Source organism: Netta rufina (genome assembly GCF_964035555.1).
Source record: "Netta rufina genome assembly, chromosome: Z".
Taxonomy (NCBI): Eukaryota; Metazoa; Chordata; class Aves; order Anseriformes; family Anatidae; genus Netta; species Netta rufina.
Window position 1 is genome coordinate 35,873,737 of NC_140126.1, and position 17,238 is coordinate 35,890,974.

A 17,238-nucleotide genomic window follows, 5' to 3' on the forward strand; every position below is an offset into this window, starting at 1 on the left:
ACAAGGCAAAGGTGAAACTACTGATTCTTCAGAATTGACACAAGGCCACAATGTCATAAGGCAGGAGACTGAAAATGCTAAGCATCATTCACAGTGTTTATCTAGCTTTTAAGAACATTAAGAACAGATCCCAAGATGTTTTATTTGACTACACATTAATTCTGCCATGGAAAATCCAAGTCACTCCCAGAATGGCAAAATAAAATACAAAGAAACCACTGAAACCGTAAGATTCCTAGCTGCTGTTCTCCCAAGGTTGACACAGAGCTGTTCGAATTACACAAGACACAATAAGGTCTATTTTGTGAAAATACTGCTGACAGTTTTCTCTGCCTAACTACTGCAAACAACTGTCAATCCATTCAGGTTATGACCATAATTTGTGTGGAGCTTTTGAAAACAATTCTTTTGTGATGAGGTCTGAGCTAGTGACTAGTGACAGGTAAATGTCACTTCTAAAATTTAATATTTTGGAACAACTGTAAATATCTTGGGTACATATTTGAGGTTGAATGCTGATTGACAGTTTCATGCTGATAGAAAAAGATTTTTAAGAGTACTTAATGCATTATCTGTTATATCCTCTATTACCAGTGTAAGTAACATCTTCAATGTAGTCATCATACAGTAATTTTCTAGACTGTTTTGCTTAGTTATATTTATTTATCTATCTGCTTATAAAACAGCCTTTTAAGAATGTGTGGGTTATACTGCCCAGCATGGAGCACTTTTCAAAGCCATTTTACATTCCAATCATCCAAACCATTCATTCCAAACCATTTTACATACCAATCCTGGTAGCAGGGATTATCAATCTTGCAAAATGTTAGAGGTATGGACTTGCCAGTTGCCTCTTCATAGCACACAGAGGTGCTCAGTGTATAGTAGCCTAAGAGTGGTCTTAGATGTTTTTTCTGTAGAGCTGCTCTCTCAGTCGAAAGGTTTAACAGGGCAAAAATTTTTTCCTAATTTGTAAGGCCATTCTCAAGAAACAGATGCACTTTTTTAAAAAAGTGGTAGTATTTCTTTGAATAAAGAATACAATAAATACTGACGTTGAGTGGACGTCATTCACTGTATTTTTAATAAATGCATTCTGGTGAACATTTGTAATAAACTAAAGACATATTACAGTTCTAAAACCAAGAATATTCAGAAAACCACACATGCAAGGGTGAGGTCAGTTCTCGTTTGCGAAACAACATTTCCGCACTGTGGAATCATGTTCTAAGCAATGTTTTCCAATTGACATCACTGGGACCAGAATCAAGTTCTTTATTCTTAAATTGCAATAATTTGTTCCATACAAGGTATGCAACTACCCATTGGATCCTGCAGAAAGCGCACCATTTTAAAAGCATCACAACCATATAAGATGGTCTGACAAAGGCCACTGAACAAGTATGCTTTGTACAAAGGATCGACCTGTTTCTGTGACATTTGTAAACTCATTCAGTCTTGTCATCTGCAGCTTTAGCATTACTGATTCTCTGCCTGCTTTTTGTGGTACTGGGTGACATATTGCCATGAGCAGACTTTATAATTGCACAGGGTGCGGGAGGCGGTGCTCGAGTATGCAGAATTTCCAATATGAGCTATAGCATTATATACTATAATTGTTCATTTTCCTCTTGGCTTATTTTGTTATGTTCTTGATTTATTTTTAAGCAATGGGGTAGAAGATATTTTTCTTCACAGGTCATCTATTCACTCTTCTTTTGTCCTGAATGTCCCATTTTTTGTCTTAAATGACTATTTTGGGGTACTTGAACTTTACCTACCAAAATTCCATCAGTTTGGATTGCACTCAGCCAGTCTTTTTCACCCTATGTCAGAACTCAATCCTTCCTACATTCTCAACAGCCCTAGTGTCTCATGGTGCTTTACATTTGCTCTTGTTTTGAATGAAAATATTTCCTGGGTCAATTGTTCCAAAAGAAATTTTTATGAAGTTATCTCATGCCTTGGAGAAGAAAACAACAGGATCTTTGTTCTCAGCTCACACTTTTTTTCACAAACCATGCCAAACGAACAATATGCTAATTGTTTCAAACTAGGTAACAAATCTTTCTAGACTAGCATGCTATCTTGGAGGCTAAATTAAAAACATTGTCAAATGCAGGCAGTTCTACTGAGACTGCCTGAATACTGAAAAATAAATGTATTTTTCTCTCATGTCTCTTTTTCAACAAACAGATATTGCCAGGGCATTAGTCTCCTTCCATATCATTACCCTGATTTCTGGAGGCTGATTTGTTTATTTTCCAGTGCTTAATCAATGTTCCTGACCTGCAGCCTCAAAAATAACAATGAGCAGGTCTTATCATTTATCCAAGATTATATATACCAGTAATGAGTAGCACCAAATGAGAACTGGTAGATTTCACTTCTCCTGTGAGCTGCTTTTGGGTTGTGGCTCAGACATCAAGTCAAGTGGAATGGACTTCTCATCCTTACCTCTGCATCTCTACGAGTTGATGTGAGTTGAAGGTATGCATATGAAGTGTGTATCAGTGTGCATCTGCTTTTGAAGGAGAGAGGAGTAGGACATAAGGAGTACAGAGAGAGGAATAGGGAAGTTTGTAAACAGCAGCTTGAGGGTATTTGGATTGAAAACAGAAAACAGGAGAAAAGGATAGAAGATGTCCCTACATCCCTATGGGTCCAGTGCATTTTCTTTCCTGCTTGTCTATCCCAGAAAGTATAGCTGTTGCTCAATTAAAGAGCAGGAACATCTAATAATAATAATAATTAAAAAAAAAAAAAAAAAGAAAGAGAAAAGAAAGAAATAGGGACAACAGCCAAATCTGGTGTCTGAACAGCAGGCTATGCCTCTGCAGCAAATTAGTTTACCCGATTTTACTCTACTGAGTATTATGTTTAATCTATGCACTGTATATCTGCCTAGACTCAAAACTCATTCTGGCAGTTAGATACATATTTAAGACAAACTTTTTTGAAAACCTTTCCTGTCCAAGGCCAAATGGGTTACAGAAACAAACAATGAAAGAGAAACATACTAAGAGAACAAGGTGATGCCACAGGCTTCAATATTTATCGTAGTTATTGCTACATGTATATTCAATGGATTGCATTGCCTAGTAGAGAATACTGCCTGCATGGTGATGTATACAGGACACTGATATCATGCACTGTCCTCCAGATCCTTCCTAGATTTCCAGTAATGTCCTATTATTGCTCTATTTCAATGAAATTGGTTCCTTGGCTCTTTCTGTTAGAGGCAAAGATTCTTGCTTTTAGGCTGAAGAGTCTTTTCTGATGGCGTGGCACAGTAATATCACAATATTAATTACCCAAAACAAAAATAGAAAAGAAAAAAAAAAAAAAGAATATCAATTAAGTACCAAACTTAATTGTGTAATATTTAATGCAACGTATTCCCTTGCTTAGCTACTGTGAAGTTGCAGGCCACTGAGGAAGAACTTTCTAATATTTTCTGAGTAAGTTTTACAGTTCTTTCCAATATATCATTTCCGTAACTGTATATCAAACACCACAAACAGCGGGGTACACATTTTGTAAGTATTAATGCTACTGTTTACAGACCCTAATATTGTTATTTCCAGTGACTGTTCTTTAAGACGTTTCTTGTTTTAGACATCACAGAAGGTATGTCTAAAACAAGAGAAGGTGACAGAGAAGGGTCAAAATATAAAATGCAGCTGATTCAAACAAAATAATCAACCGTTACTTGACACAAGTGAGAGATTTTAAGAGGAGCAGGTGAGGACTAGGATGTCAGCCCTCCTTCACCTGGTACCTAGCTGGAAAACTGTATCCTCCCATACTATTGACTTGGCTATGGTGATACAGGTTTTTATGGTATTCAAGACAACATTAGTCATTTACCAGTGACTTCTGTGGACAAGTAGGAGGCATGCTTTTATCAGTAGTAAAAATAAATCTCAGAATTAATTAATTTAATTACTACAGATTTTAAAAGACTACTCATTTCACTGAGCATTTTCACAGGGAAAAAGTGAGAACAAGGTCCAAAAACACTCATGTCAAGCCCAAGGATGGTGGAGAGTGGGTTGATAATGGATGTTTAGGGAAAACAGTACAAGAAACAAATCAACCATGAAGGAATTTGTCTCCTACTGTAACATGTTCACCTCCTAGAGATCTGAAGAATTTGCTGAACTGGAGGTCACACATATACCACTGTGTTTACTGGTCACTGCAATGTCTATTTTCCATGAATTTGCGCAATCCCTTCTGAAATGCATGTATACTATTAGCCTCTATAGCATCCTGTGGCAAGAGACTTCATTGTCTAGCTGTTCCTGAAAAAGTCCTTCCTTTTGTTTGTTTAAAAAAATAAATAAATATTGAAATGTAACACTCAGTCAATTTCACTTTCTCACAACTGTAACTAAAATTAGTTATGGGAAAGGGGTGAAAACAAACAGATGAACTCATAGAAAGAGGATGAGAAAAAAAAATGACATTAAAGAAAAACACACTAAAGAGGAGGAAAAATAGAAAGAATAAAACCCCAGGAAATGCTGCCACAACTGGTCTGAGGAAAGTAAGGTAGATGGGTTATGATGCCAGCTACCCTCCTGAGGATTTCTATCTTAACTCTTTGGGTGGTATTCAGACACTACAGTGACATCATACAAATCTGTATGAATGGAGGATAAACAACATGAGATTTTTGCTTTCTAAAATCAGGGGATGAGAATGGTGAATCAATCCAACAGGAATAAACAGAACTGATGTGAGCAGACCAAACTGCACTCAAATCTTTATTTTAATCTAGGCATTAGAGATTTATTCTGTAGTTTCATAGAAGCAAAATCTTTCCATGGTTGCTTATGCACACAAGCACACACACACACAATATTAAAAATAAAATTCATGCTCTATGGTGCACGTGAGCATCTCCAAGCTACACATGGCATAAGCAAATTGGTCTTTCAGTTAGCACTGACCTTTCCCTGCCAGGTATTAACCTGGAAGATTAGATTCAGTTCATTCAGTGAGATGGAAAGAATCTACATATTTCAGAGTCAGATTTTTATACTGCACTTCAAGATATTTATACAATAAGACATGGAGGGTTTCATTTATTTTAATAAATGATAGGAGAATCTTATTTTATATTAATTGTCTCACATTTATTTGCTGGGTATAGAGAGTATAAAAATACTTTTTATGCAAAGGACTATAGCTGTATAAACAGAGTGTCTCAAATGCAAAGGGAAAAATTGGAATTTAAATTTCCTGCCTTTTCACTAGCTTCATATAAAACATATATTTGCATTATTTACATATATACATATGCAAACATATATGTATAATTATATAAAAGTATATATAAATATAAATGTTTATGACTTACTTAGTTGGATCATACCCACCTAACCTTTTCAATGTGGTATTTTGAAAGTGTAAAATAAAAGCCTGTTGGCCAGCTTCAAATTTCCTGCTCAAAGAACTCAAGCCAAAACTCTGTGCCAGACTGAAGTTAGCTAATTCCAAAAGAACTTGCAAAAACTATTACATGAACCAAAGGGTGAAAGTCTGAGACTTTTTACTAGCCTGACACACACACACAAAAAAATATATATCAAAATTAAAACTTATCAGATGGATTTTAAAGTATTGTTTTCAAAGCTCTGAGTGTAATATTCATAGTGAGAAGAATGATGAAAGACATACATATTCAGGTATTTTAGAAAAATTGTCTTCTGGCTGCAAAATCTTTATGACCTCCAGGACTCTCCAGCCAAAGGAACATAACGTCTGCCTCGCTGACCTAGCGGACCATTAAGGAGCAGCCAGGAGACTGTTTGCTCTTTCCACAGACACTGAGCCAACCTACAAGTCACCAGTAACCAAGAACTTGATCAGCCAAACTACTGTGCACGCCTACAGCTTCATATCATTTACATCCAGATGTGATGCACCTCAGAAAACAATGTGATAGTCACATCGGCCTCCCAGAGAAAATGTTGTAGCTCCACCTTATTTTAGGAACACCTCGCTCCATTAAAAGACTGCATTTTCACTTGTTTATAACATTGCCAAGTTGCAATTATTTTAGCTCAGACTTTCCATTCTGGGTGCTTGCTTTAAGCTTGTTTTGGAAGATTTAAGCCAAAACAGTTCCATCGTTTCCAAGAACAGGGCTAGGAAAAAAGGCATTATTTTGCCCCTATTTTAAAAATTCTTTGAAAAGCTTGGTCACTCTGAGACTGGAGTAGGACAATGAGATGTTTCTGGGTTTGGTCTTTGTACCAGAATTGTGCTTTTTGTCAATTCATTACTTTTAGAAAACCTAAAATTTGTAAGAACTTGTACAGGCAGGGACAGTGGAGAGTGGGACATGGACAGGATCTGAGGGACCGACTGGAGCTGCGGAGCCAGAAGTAAAATGGGGAATGTGAGTGGGGTGTTGCTGCCTACAGGGCAGGACAGAAAAGACAAAGATGCCCCCACAAGGCACCAAGAGACACGAGTACAGGTTAGAGGAGACAAGACAAGAGATATCAAGTTTCACTGAGCAGATAAGGGTCTTGGATTCACAATCTCTCCCCCCAGAACCTGCAGTGTAATCCCTAAGCTGCTGTCTCACACCACTCCTTACAGTCAGGCAAATGCACTTCCACCAGCTGCCTACACTGAAGATGGCAAATGACTATCCCTTGCCAGCTATTTCATTAGGTCCTTGGCAGATATCCTTACAGATAACTAAGTGAATGCTTATATAATGCCACAGCATGCTCCTTCACAGAAAGATATGGGGCTGTTAGAGTGGGCCCAGAGGAGGGCCACAAAGTTGACCAGAAGGCTGGAGCACCTCTCCTGTGAAGAAAGGCTGAGAGAGCTGGGGATGCTCAGCCTGAAGAAGAGCAGACTCCAGGGAGACCTCATTGCAGCTGTTCACTACTTAAAGGGGGCTTATGAAAAAAAGGAAGGTAACTTCTTCCTCAGGCAGATAAATAATAGGACAAAGGGGAATGGTTTTAAACTAAAAGAGGGGAGATTTTGATTAGAGGTTAGGAGGAAACTTTTCACTCAAAAGTTGGTTAGGCACTGGAGCAGGTTACCCAGAGAAGTAGGGGGTGCCCCATCCCTGGAGGTGTTCAAAGCCAAGCTGGGGCTTTGAGGAACCTGGTCCGGTGGGAAGTGTCCCTGCCCATGGCAGGGGACTTGGAACTGGATGAATTTAAGGTCCCTTCCTACCCAAGCCATTCTGTGATTCTATGAAACCACTGAAGGTTTTTGAGAATTGTCAGATGCCAACTTAACCCCTTCTGCAGAGCATGGGGTTCGTAAAGCCCCTCCAGCAGACCTTTAGGCTCAGAAGCAGAGAGTATATTCCTTTGACTTCTTCTCTCCTGTACCACTCTCCCCACCTATTACTGCCCACAGGCAGGCTAGTGGCTACAGACATGAAAGCTGAATTTCAAGAAAAGTTTTACAAGCTTTCCATCCTAGGCAAGCTTCTTTGCAAGTTTTTTAGATACACTAATTTCTAGGAAAACATAAAAATAGTTCTTCATAAATCCACACTGAAAGAAATTTTCCATGCAAATGTCAGATACTAAAAAAAAAAACTGCCACCTCCGCGGCTATAAACCATTTGTAAGCAGTTATGTTGAGCTGTCATCACTACTCACACAGTGTTACACTGCTCAAGCTACTGAGCCTTTTTAGAAGTAATAAAAATATATGGAAACAGGAGATGGCGAAAGTATATTATAAACTCACCTTTTTGACCAGTATCGTTTCATGTTTTAAGGAAAAGAAAAATGTATTTTTCTGCAAATATTTTGGGTTGATACTAAGAGAGTTTTCTATTGCTCACTTTCTTGGCAGTAATAAAATTCAGAGATCGCTTCTTTCTGTATGAGTTGAAAGGGCATTAGAAATGAATTTAAGTTTTATGTGTAAAAAATATAGACATAAGAATTTTTTATTATTATTTAACAGATGTCTAGAGAAAACTACCCAACAATTAGGATTGAAACTTTCAGTGTAAACTTCCTTTTTAACACATTCTAGCAAGTTTTCTTTTTTACAGGGCATTTACTTCCAGACAAAAAGTTGTTTGTTTGTTCGTTTGTTTTTCCCAAGGAGTTAAACTAAGTAATTCCTGTCGTTTCAAAAATTACTTTATTGTGAGGAAAAATGCTTAAGATTCTTATCTATAATTTAGAAATACTTTTATTTGAAGAGGTACTAATCACAGAATGGGCAGGGTTGGAAAGGACCTCTGAAAATCACCTAGTCCAAACGCCCTGCTGAGCAGGATCACCTGGAGCACATCGCATAGGATGACATCCAGGTGGGTTTTGAATATCTCCAGTGAAGGAGACTCCACAACCTCTCTGGGCAACCTGTTCCAGTGCTCTGTCACCCTCACAGTAAAGAAGTGCCCCCTCATATTGAGCCAGAACTTCCTGTGCTTCAAGCAGATAATAATAATAATAATAATAATAATAATAATAATAATAATAATAATAATAATAATAATAATAATAATAGTAATAATAAAGCTGTATTTATCTCAGTGTTCTCAGGTAGCGATCTATCTGGTCCTCTTCTGATGACTCAAAGATAGTAAAAAAACATTACAGATATTGGGATAACTGCCAAAGTAGCTCCTATGCAAATTTGAGCAAGTCACCTGAGAAAAGCAAGTCTTTGTAAGAAGAGTGGAGATGTGGAACAATAGTAGTTTGAAGACTTATTCAGGAGCTGATATAAAATATATCATTATTAACTTGGTGAGCTATTAAAATGACCTCTCCAACCAGACTCTGCAAATGTTTCAAGTCTACTGCTCTAAATTAGACTGACTTCTGTTTTTATATGTTAACCTAGTAGCTTACTGTAGGACCAACTCCCCATTTTGACCAGAACTTTGACTGTCACTGAATTTTTTAAATAATTACAATCTGAAATTCACTAAGGTAATTGGAATCACACAGGAAATAAACACAGAAATATATAAACATAGCACTGAGAAACCAACATACAACCAGCTGTTGTTCCATGTCCTCCAATGAAGTCTCTGAATACTGTGCCTGTGCTTCAGGGCATCGCCCTGTGCCCCATGCAAAGCCGCTTTACTGGGGCTCACTTGGGAGCTAGACTGCAAAGAAGGCACCTACCTGCTCTACTGCCCAGGGACATTTATTTCACTTTGGAGGTATGATTCACAGGATTATTCACTGGATAAGAGAGCTCCCTGAAAGGAAGAGGCAAGGAAAACCTCCATCTGTAACTCTGCAGATGTGAAGAGCTGGCTCTTACCTTGCAAGGCATAGGCTTTTTGAAGGAGATTTCAGCTTGAGTCCAAACTCCCTTTGGAGAGTCCAGCACAGACCAGATTTTCTCTTGAACCACGTGATTCTCCTCAAAAATATAAACAGTGAGGGTGCCGCTCATTTTGAAAAAACCATACAAGGCATAATAAAAACGTAGGCAAAACTGCAGGTTTCCTGGCAGGGTTGGGCCGTACAGACGTCCAATGTACCCAGGCTGTGATGTAAACTTCGTGTTTGCCAGCAAGTAATAACCTGCAAGACATTGCAGTTATTGAGTATTTCTAATAGACAATTAGCACAGCTTATTTGCTATTAAAGCAGCTTCCATTACTGCAGCAGACTTTGGTTGTAAAAGCAAATCCTGATGGCAGGAAACAGATACTGAAAGGAAGTAAGATTTTTTTTTCTAAAAACATCCCTGTTATTTCAAATTAAACTGGCACACAGCTAAGTTACTAGAAATAAGTACTTTTCAAATACACGTGGAAATATTCTCTGGCCTGCTGGATCCCTCACTATTTCAAAGGTACTGCTCTGAGAACAAAGAATGAAGAATGGGGCACCAAGCACATTATTCCCTGCAACGAGTATGAAAGAGATCAGGCTTTAGCACACACGATTAATAACCACAAATACTCTACATAAGGGGATGTGTGAGAAGCACTACGTCAGTGCAAAAGACATTTTCAGAGCTTATTAGCAGGCCTTTTACTACGTGGTTTCACTACGCAAAATTTGACAGTTTTCCCTTAAAATGCCAACAGTCCTATGCCTGGAAGAGTTAGGAGCCCCAGCTCTCCTCTATATGAAAAGCAATTCATTGAGCCACTATCATATTTGCTTGCATGTTTTTGTGGAGAGTAATAATAATAATAATAATAATAATAATAATAATAATAATAACAACAATAATGTGTACAAACAAATGATGCACAATGCAATTGCTCACCACACGCTGACTGATGCCCAGCCTAATCCTGAGCAGTCCGGCCCTCCCACCCCAGCTAGCGACCCCTATATATTGTTTAGTGTGATGTCAGATGGTATGGAGTACCCCTTTGGCCAGTTTGGGTCAGCTGCTCTGGGTCTGTCCCCTCCCAGCTCTTGCTGCACCCCCAGCCTGCCCGTTGGCAAGACAGAGTGAGAAGCTGAAACGTCCTTGGCTTGGTGTAAGCACTGCTCTGCAACAATTAAAACATCAGCATGTTATCAGCAGTTATCTTCTCATCCTAATCCAAAACAGAGCACCCTACCAGCTACTAGGAGGAAAATTAACTCTGTCCTAACTGAAACCAGGACATGGAGTCATGTCCTTAGTGACTGCAGATCAGTGCCGCCTGGTGACACTATTTATGTCCCTGTGTGGCCATTCCACATGTGGCACTGCCCCTGCACATGCAGGTACAGTCTGAGTCCCAGCTAGGGATCAGCAGCCTGCCCTGATTTCTCACTGCAGGGTTTTATAGTGAGGCAATCTAACCAGCATGACAATGATGTTATTTAACTGAGTAAAAATTTATGCAACAGGTTAAGCTTTATGCAGATTGGTTCTTCTAGGGAAAAAATTTGATTTACCGAACCCAGTAGTGTGATCTCCTACTCTATACACATTACGCTTCACTTTCACTCTGCTCCATCCTGGGCCATCCTTGTGATCCTGGTAAAAATTACACAGATCTTCTTCAAAATTGCAGCTTGCCTCTGCAGGATTGAAGGATATTCCTAAAAGATAAATGCATATGTTCTGTTAGGAAAAGTGCAGTATGACAAGTACAGGCATTTGAAGCACAAGTGTGCCAAAGTATACTCTGTTTCATATTTCTTTGCATTACAGAAGACAAGAACATATAAAGATGTTACACATACATGATGCAAAGTCACCCTAACATCAAGCTATCATTTTTCTATCACAAGTGGATGTTATTTTCTTATATTGCTGCTGGAGGGGAAAAAAAATCTTCCCTCTCTGTCCCTATAAAAAACAAATAAGCTACAAACTTTAAAAGAAGATTCCTCCTTCAGGACATAATGCATGAAGACATTGAAGTAATTCTTTTGATCCTTCTCCTTCACTCAGAATATATTTGGACTAAATGAGTGTGTGTGTGCGTGTGGCTGTCATATTTTCATTTCAGTTTCCAAGGGGATAGCTTTCTAGTATAAGAATTCAGTATTTTTTTAAAAAACAGCACCTCTCAAAAGCCTTTTGCAGTAATGGATTATGTGTGTGCATATACATACTCTGAGTCTGTAAGTCAAATAGCTTTTGTGTACCGCCTTATGGCTATAGACTCATTTTAGCACTGCAACAAGGAAAACTGCATCATTTATAGCACAGTTTATTAAAAGTTAATCTAACCTTCAATCCTACTGACCGCTCTCTCCTGACCTGTGGTGAAAGGGTGTTTTTTAAGTAAAATATCTTGACTTTAAAAACTTCATCAGCCACTTGCTGCAGACACTGTGTGAAGGAAGGGACACAACCCAAAGTGACCATGTGATTTTTGGCTAGGCCAGGAGTCAGCATCAGTTTACAACAGCACAAATGACCCTTGTGCACAGAGGCTAAGCAGGATTTTCATGCAAGGGCAGGGATAGAGGCTTCAGGACAAGAAAAATTTTGAGAAATGCCTCTTTTTTAATTTTCTCTTTTGTCCTCAAATAAGCCAGATCTATGCACTGGTATTTTTCTCTGCCTACAGAGAAATAAGTGGCAGGTATTGTCTCTATCTGAGACAAATAATACCACCTGGAACAATGGAGACAGGAAGGCAAGGCTCCTGCTTTGGTTCTCAAGAACACCTCAGGACATGTGGCATGGTGGAAGATATTCCCTACATTGGCAAATGTGGAAAGCCCAGGACATCTGCTTCCTCATACCTTGGGAAATCCCTCTCTCTTTCTGGTGCAGGTCTGCATATGGTAATTTGTTTTAGCACTGGGGAGATGCAATTGGAGCATTCAGTCCAGCACAGTGGATGCAGATCCCTGAGGCAAGGTAACTGGAAAGGAAGCACTAGGGATTGGTTTCTAGATCAACTGATCAAGTGAATGGCTTTAGTCTTTATCTGCCTTACACTGCTATTTTGTCACTAGTAGGACAAGAAGCCCAATGGTGTTGCTCAGCTAAGAAGGCAGCATCTTCACATCACTACAAAATATTGCACGTACTGACACAGGCAGGTCAAAGGGACAGAGCAAAGGGAGAAAATAAGGATGGTAAATAGCAATAAGAACTCATACCTGTCTGATTGCTGCAGTAAGACGGAGAGAAGGAAATGTCATCAAGGGCAACATAACCTCCCTTGGCACTATTGAAAGCAACTTCAAATACTACCTGGAAATAATAATCATTTGTTATTCATTTACCATCTACACAAAAATAATTTTGTTACACACCTTCTTATTACAGAATTCTGACCAGATCTCCCAGACAGACTTCATGTACCTCAGATAGCATTACAGGTGTTGGGACAAATTGAATTGTATCACTGATTCATGATATAAGTCCAAGTCTGACCCTTGAACCAGATCTTTGTCCATTTAAGGTCAAGGAAAAATCAAGGAGAACAGAGCTTTTCTGCTGCTTTATGAACCATCAATTTTAAAGATGCAGTCAGGCTCCTCCAATTATACCATACCAAGATAATACTCAGGGTTATCACCTTTTATTGGCCGTAACTCCAATGCTGCCTCATTATGACTGTATCTAGCATCTATCTTAATCAAGAGCTAGAACAAAACTGCATGGATTATCCTGCATGAATTGTTGTTGTCACGTTAACTTTTCACTAAACATCCTCAGACATTGAAACCCATGCCTTGGAATCAGCAGGAAAGGAAGTTTTCCTTTTCAAAAAATCAGTTAAGAACCAGAAAAGCTATCCCTGTATTTTGTTTACGAGAAAATCAAACACTGTGTGTACTTTGCCACTCCCAAAGGAAATTATTTCCTCTAGTAAGTGGAGGACAGTCCATAACTCTTCAGGAAGTGTGCTAAAAATTATCTGAAGTATCAAAGCACTGAGATACAGGAAAACTTTGAGAAAAAGCCTGAATCACAAGACAACCCCAGGGACAAAACAAGGATATATGGACAAATGCTTCCAGATTGAGATCTTCTCTAGTGATAGCAATGTCTGTGATGTGTTGCCTACAGATGGGAGCCAAACTAGAAGAGCTGTGTAAGAAACCTGATACATTTCCTTGAGCCAGATGAAAAAAGAGAAGGATCCTCATGAAGCAACTGAAAAAATTATATGCAAAGTTTAATCTTATTTCTGTAAAATTATATCTAAAATAATGAGAATGATGGATTACATAAAAATTCCTGGAACAGAATAAACACACAGTTTTCCCACTATCTTGTTTTGAGCAGAGGTCACCTACAGAACAACTGTTTATGATGACAAGCTTCCACTTCTTCTGTCACACTGCATTCCCAATGGTTTCTTTTCTTCCACTAATCAGCTTTTGAACAGGTCACAGGAATGGTATATATAGCATGTTGTGGCATTGATTTCTACAGTTTAGATATGCTGCGTATGAAAAATCTCCCTTTTGGTTTATTTTTGAAACTAATCCGAATTATAAGAAACAGTGAACAGTCAAACTTTCCTGTGTCATGATTTTTATAAATTTCTAACATATTCTACTTTAGTCATGTTTTTTGGAGGCTAAGAACTCTTACTTTATTAATGTAAATTGATTATCCCCATCTCCCTCTTGTAATTTTGAGGATATTCATTGCTAACTGAAAGGACTGGAGTTGTGAATTCTCCTGAAGGCAGGGATACCATGAGCATTCATTCATTTAGTGGTATGACATCCCATGGTTTGCTGTATATTCCTGTTAAACAATTTCCAGCATTCCAGGTGGCCAGTAAGAACTGAGGTAATGTTTTCATAAAACTAACCACAGTAACTCCAAGGTCTAAGTGATCATTAACCAATTTACGGCCAGTGATGCTGTAGTGGCCACAAAATAGTGGAGTCAGGTATGTGAGAGGAGGCAGGGAGAGAGGAAGGCAAGTAGCAGGGCCAGGCCCTGGGCTTCAGCAGAGCAGATTTTGGCTCATTCAGGTACTGATAGGTGGGATGCCATGGGAGGCAGGGAGGCAGCTCTGAAGGGCAAACGAGCCCAGGAAAGCTGCTCTGCCTTTTTTTGTTTGTTTGTTTGTTTGTTTGTTTACATACACATGCACTGACACATTAAGATTCTAAAGGAAGACTGCAGTGTGGGAATTTCTTCACAGGACACACATGCAAAAGATGCATTTGTTTTTTCTGCTGTGGTTAAGTATTCATACACTTCCTCTATTTCACCTTGATTGGACCGCCAGAGACTTAAACATATCTTCAAATTCCAATGTTGCTAAAGGCTTTGTAATTAATGTCACTGATGCAGAATGACATTCCCACACATTCTTTTCTACCCGCCAGATCATGCGGTCTCTTCTGTTTTTCCCATTTGCACACAACTCCTGTTTTTTGTGGAATGTTTTTTATTTTTTTAATCTTCTAACTCTCTTCACTTCATTGTTTAATCATTCCAATTTTCTGACCCTTTTAATCTTTTCTGACCTTTTTTTTTTTTTTTAATAATTTGTACTTAGTTTCAAATATAGTGTTTTAAAATTATGACCATGATATCAGCAAATGTTATACATCTTCTGTTCCTATTGTCCTGGGTTGACGTGTACTTTGCTATCAGATCTCATCTGGTTTCCCTTACCGTTTGAAGTCTGACAGTTTCAACAGATGACTTGGTCACTGACATTACTGTGTATGAACCAAGTATGTAACATTTAATGAAAATTAGTTTTACTCCTAATATTTTCTGAAAATCTGTAGGTTTACACTGAATGGTGAATAAACTATGTAGAGTTAACGCAAATACATTTAAACCTGGTTTCTCTGTAATCTTAGTATTATATATCTATATATCTATAGCATATACAGATATAGGAATATCTGTGCTATATATATAGATACATATGTATAATGTGTATAATATGTATATATATTATTTGTAAGTACATATATGCATATATAGCCCACTGTTTATTCCAAACATCTTAGATATTTATATATGTATATATACTATATATAATATGTATACACACACATACAAACTGTTTATTCCAGTCTTCTAACGTATTTGTTTTTCAGTAAACATTAGGGAATAAAAAAATCTACTTTTTTCTGTAATTTGGTCGTTAATTATAGCTACCATAGAGAGATAGCTTTCACATCTAAGGGCTGCTGTACTATTTAGACCCAAGTTTGGACTCCATCTCATAAAAGCAAAAACAGATTATATAAGACAGATATTTAGAACATTTTTTAAAGTTTTTCTTCTATGGCGTGAGGCATGCATAATTTTATTATAGTCAGCATCTTAAAAAATGAATTATCAATTCACAGAAATATGGGACTGAAAGGGCAATGACATTAGTTGCTAGGAACAAAAAGATTTCACGTTAGTAGGACTCTACAACCTCCCATGACAGTCGCTTCAAGCAATTCACCACCTGACTTCATCTTTACTGAAAAACAAAAAGCAGCATGAAAAGTGATTTTTCCTTGACCTTTATACAGTGGACAAAGGAAACAACAAAGGAAGAGACAGATCAGGAGCATCATTATTAACATCTTTCAGATACTGGAAGGCCACTGGAATGTTCCCAACTTGGCCTGAGTCAGCAGTGATGTCTGATGAAACCTGTAATTCATAGCTGGACTGGATAGGAATGATTGTTTTACCTCCATTGGGTACGGTGCGCTAAAGTCAACCTCCGCTAACTCCCAGCCTGCAGACAAGGCACTGTCTGTTTTCCAGATCTCTTCATAAAAGCCATTCGTATCTCTCAAGTAAAGGGTAAAAACAATGCTGCTCTCCTGCTTAAGTTGATAATAAAACGATAAGCAACCAGACATTGGGGCTGTGGTCTTTGGTGAGATTAGCTGCGCCACTTCCTGAAAATGTTTGACATAAACAGAGTCCACATACATGTAGTGACCTAAAAGTGTAAAAGAAACGTGGCATGAGGACACCCTTTAATGGACACCACTTAAAACAAGTTGCAAGAGGTGGGCAGGGACAAGGTATGTATTTCTGTGACTTGGAAAACAAGTAGTTCAAATAATTCTTTTCTCCTTTCCTTCTACGTACAGCCCAAAGTTGTTCAGCTGACACCACAGGCAAAACAGCTCATCTCTTTCTTAAGTCTTTAATCAAAACCTTTACAACAAAGAAAGTAATAAACTCTCTGAATTTTGAGATTCATTCATAAATGGATAAAAAATGTTACAACTGAGCAAATTCTCTGTCCCTCAACAGCTTGGTATGGGGTTTAGTTTATCCAAGTGTTGAGGTAAACTAAGTAAATGAACAAGAATATGAACTATGTGTTTCCTCACATATTTTATACAGCACATCATTTATTTAATGTAACAAATGAATTGGAAAACATCTTGTAATTCTGTACATTTCACTACCTGTATAAAGCTGTTTGATCTACCTAAAATTTGGTTTCTAAATCTTTTATATTTACTGTATAGATTGTTGTGTTTTCTTTTTTTGTTTGTTTGTTTGTTTGTTTGTTTTTTCTCAAAATCCCTAAAAATTCTTTTAAGAGAGATTCATTAACAGAAACACGCAATACAGATGGGTAAAAACCCTTCCCCTGAACAGCCAATATGATGTACTAGGCAGGATTTTCAAAGGGAAGAGACTGTGATTTTGGGAGAGCTATCTTGATGTAAGGATATGTGCGTGTTCATGAATAAGCTGTGCATCTGTAGTTTTTGCTTTTCTACTGTCAAGAATACAGGATCAAACAGTGCCTGTTGATCAATGGAAAAACGGTTCTTCACAAGAAGAAAACTCATAGGAGAGTGAAATGCTAAATCGGCAGGATGCATCAGCTGG

General features: G+C 38.0%; 1 protein-coding gene across 1 annotated transcript in view; it reads right to left on the bottom strand.

Moving 5' to 3' along the window:
* The window catches only part of MAMDC2 (MAM domain containing 2), a 64,600-nt gene that overhangs the window by 9,928 nt on the left and 37,434 nt on the right, over positions 1 to 17,238 (bottom strand). Inside the window, 4 exon segments of the mRNA XM_084305433.1 lie at positions 9,292 to 9,557; positions 10,881 to 11,027; positions 12,549 to 12,642; positions 16,071 to 16,327. Of these exon segments, the coding sequence (XP_084161559.1) occupies positions 9,292 to 9,557; positions 10,881 to 11,027; positions 12,549 to 12,642; positions 16,071 to 16,327 (764 nt within the window).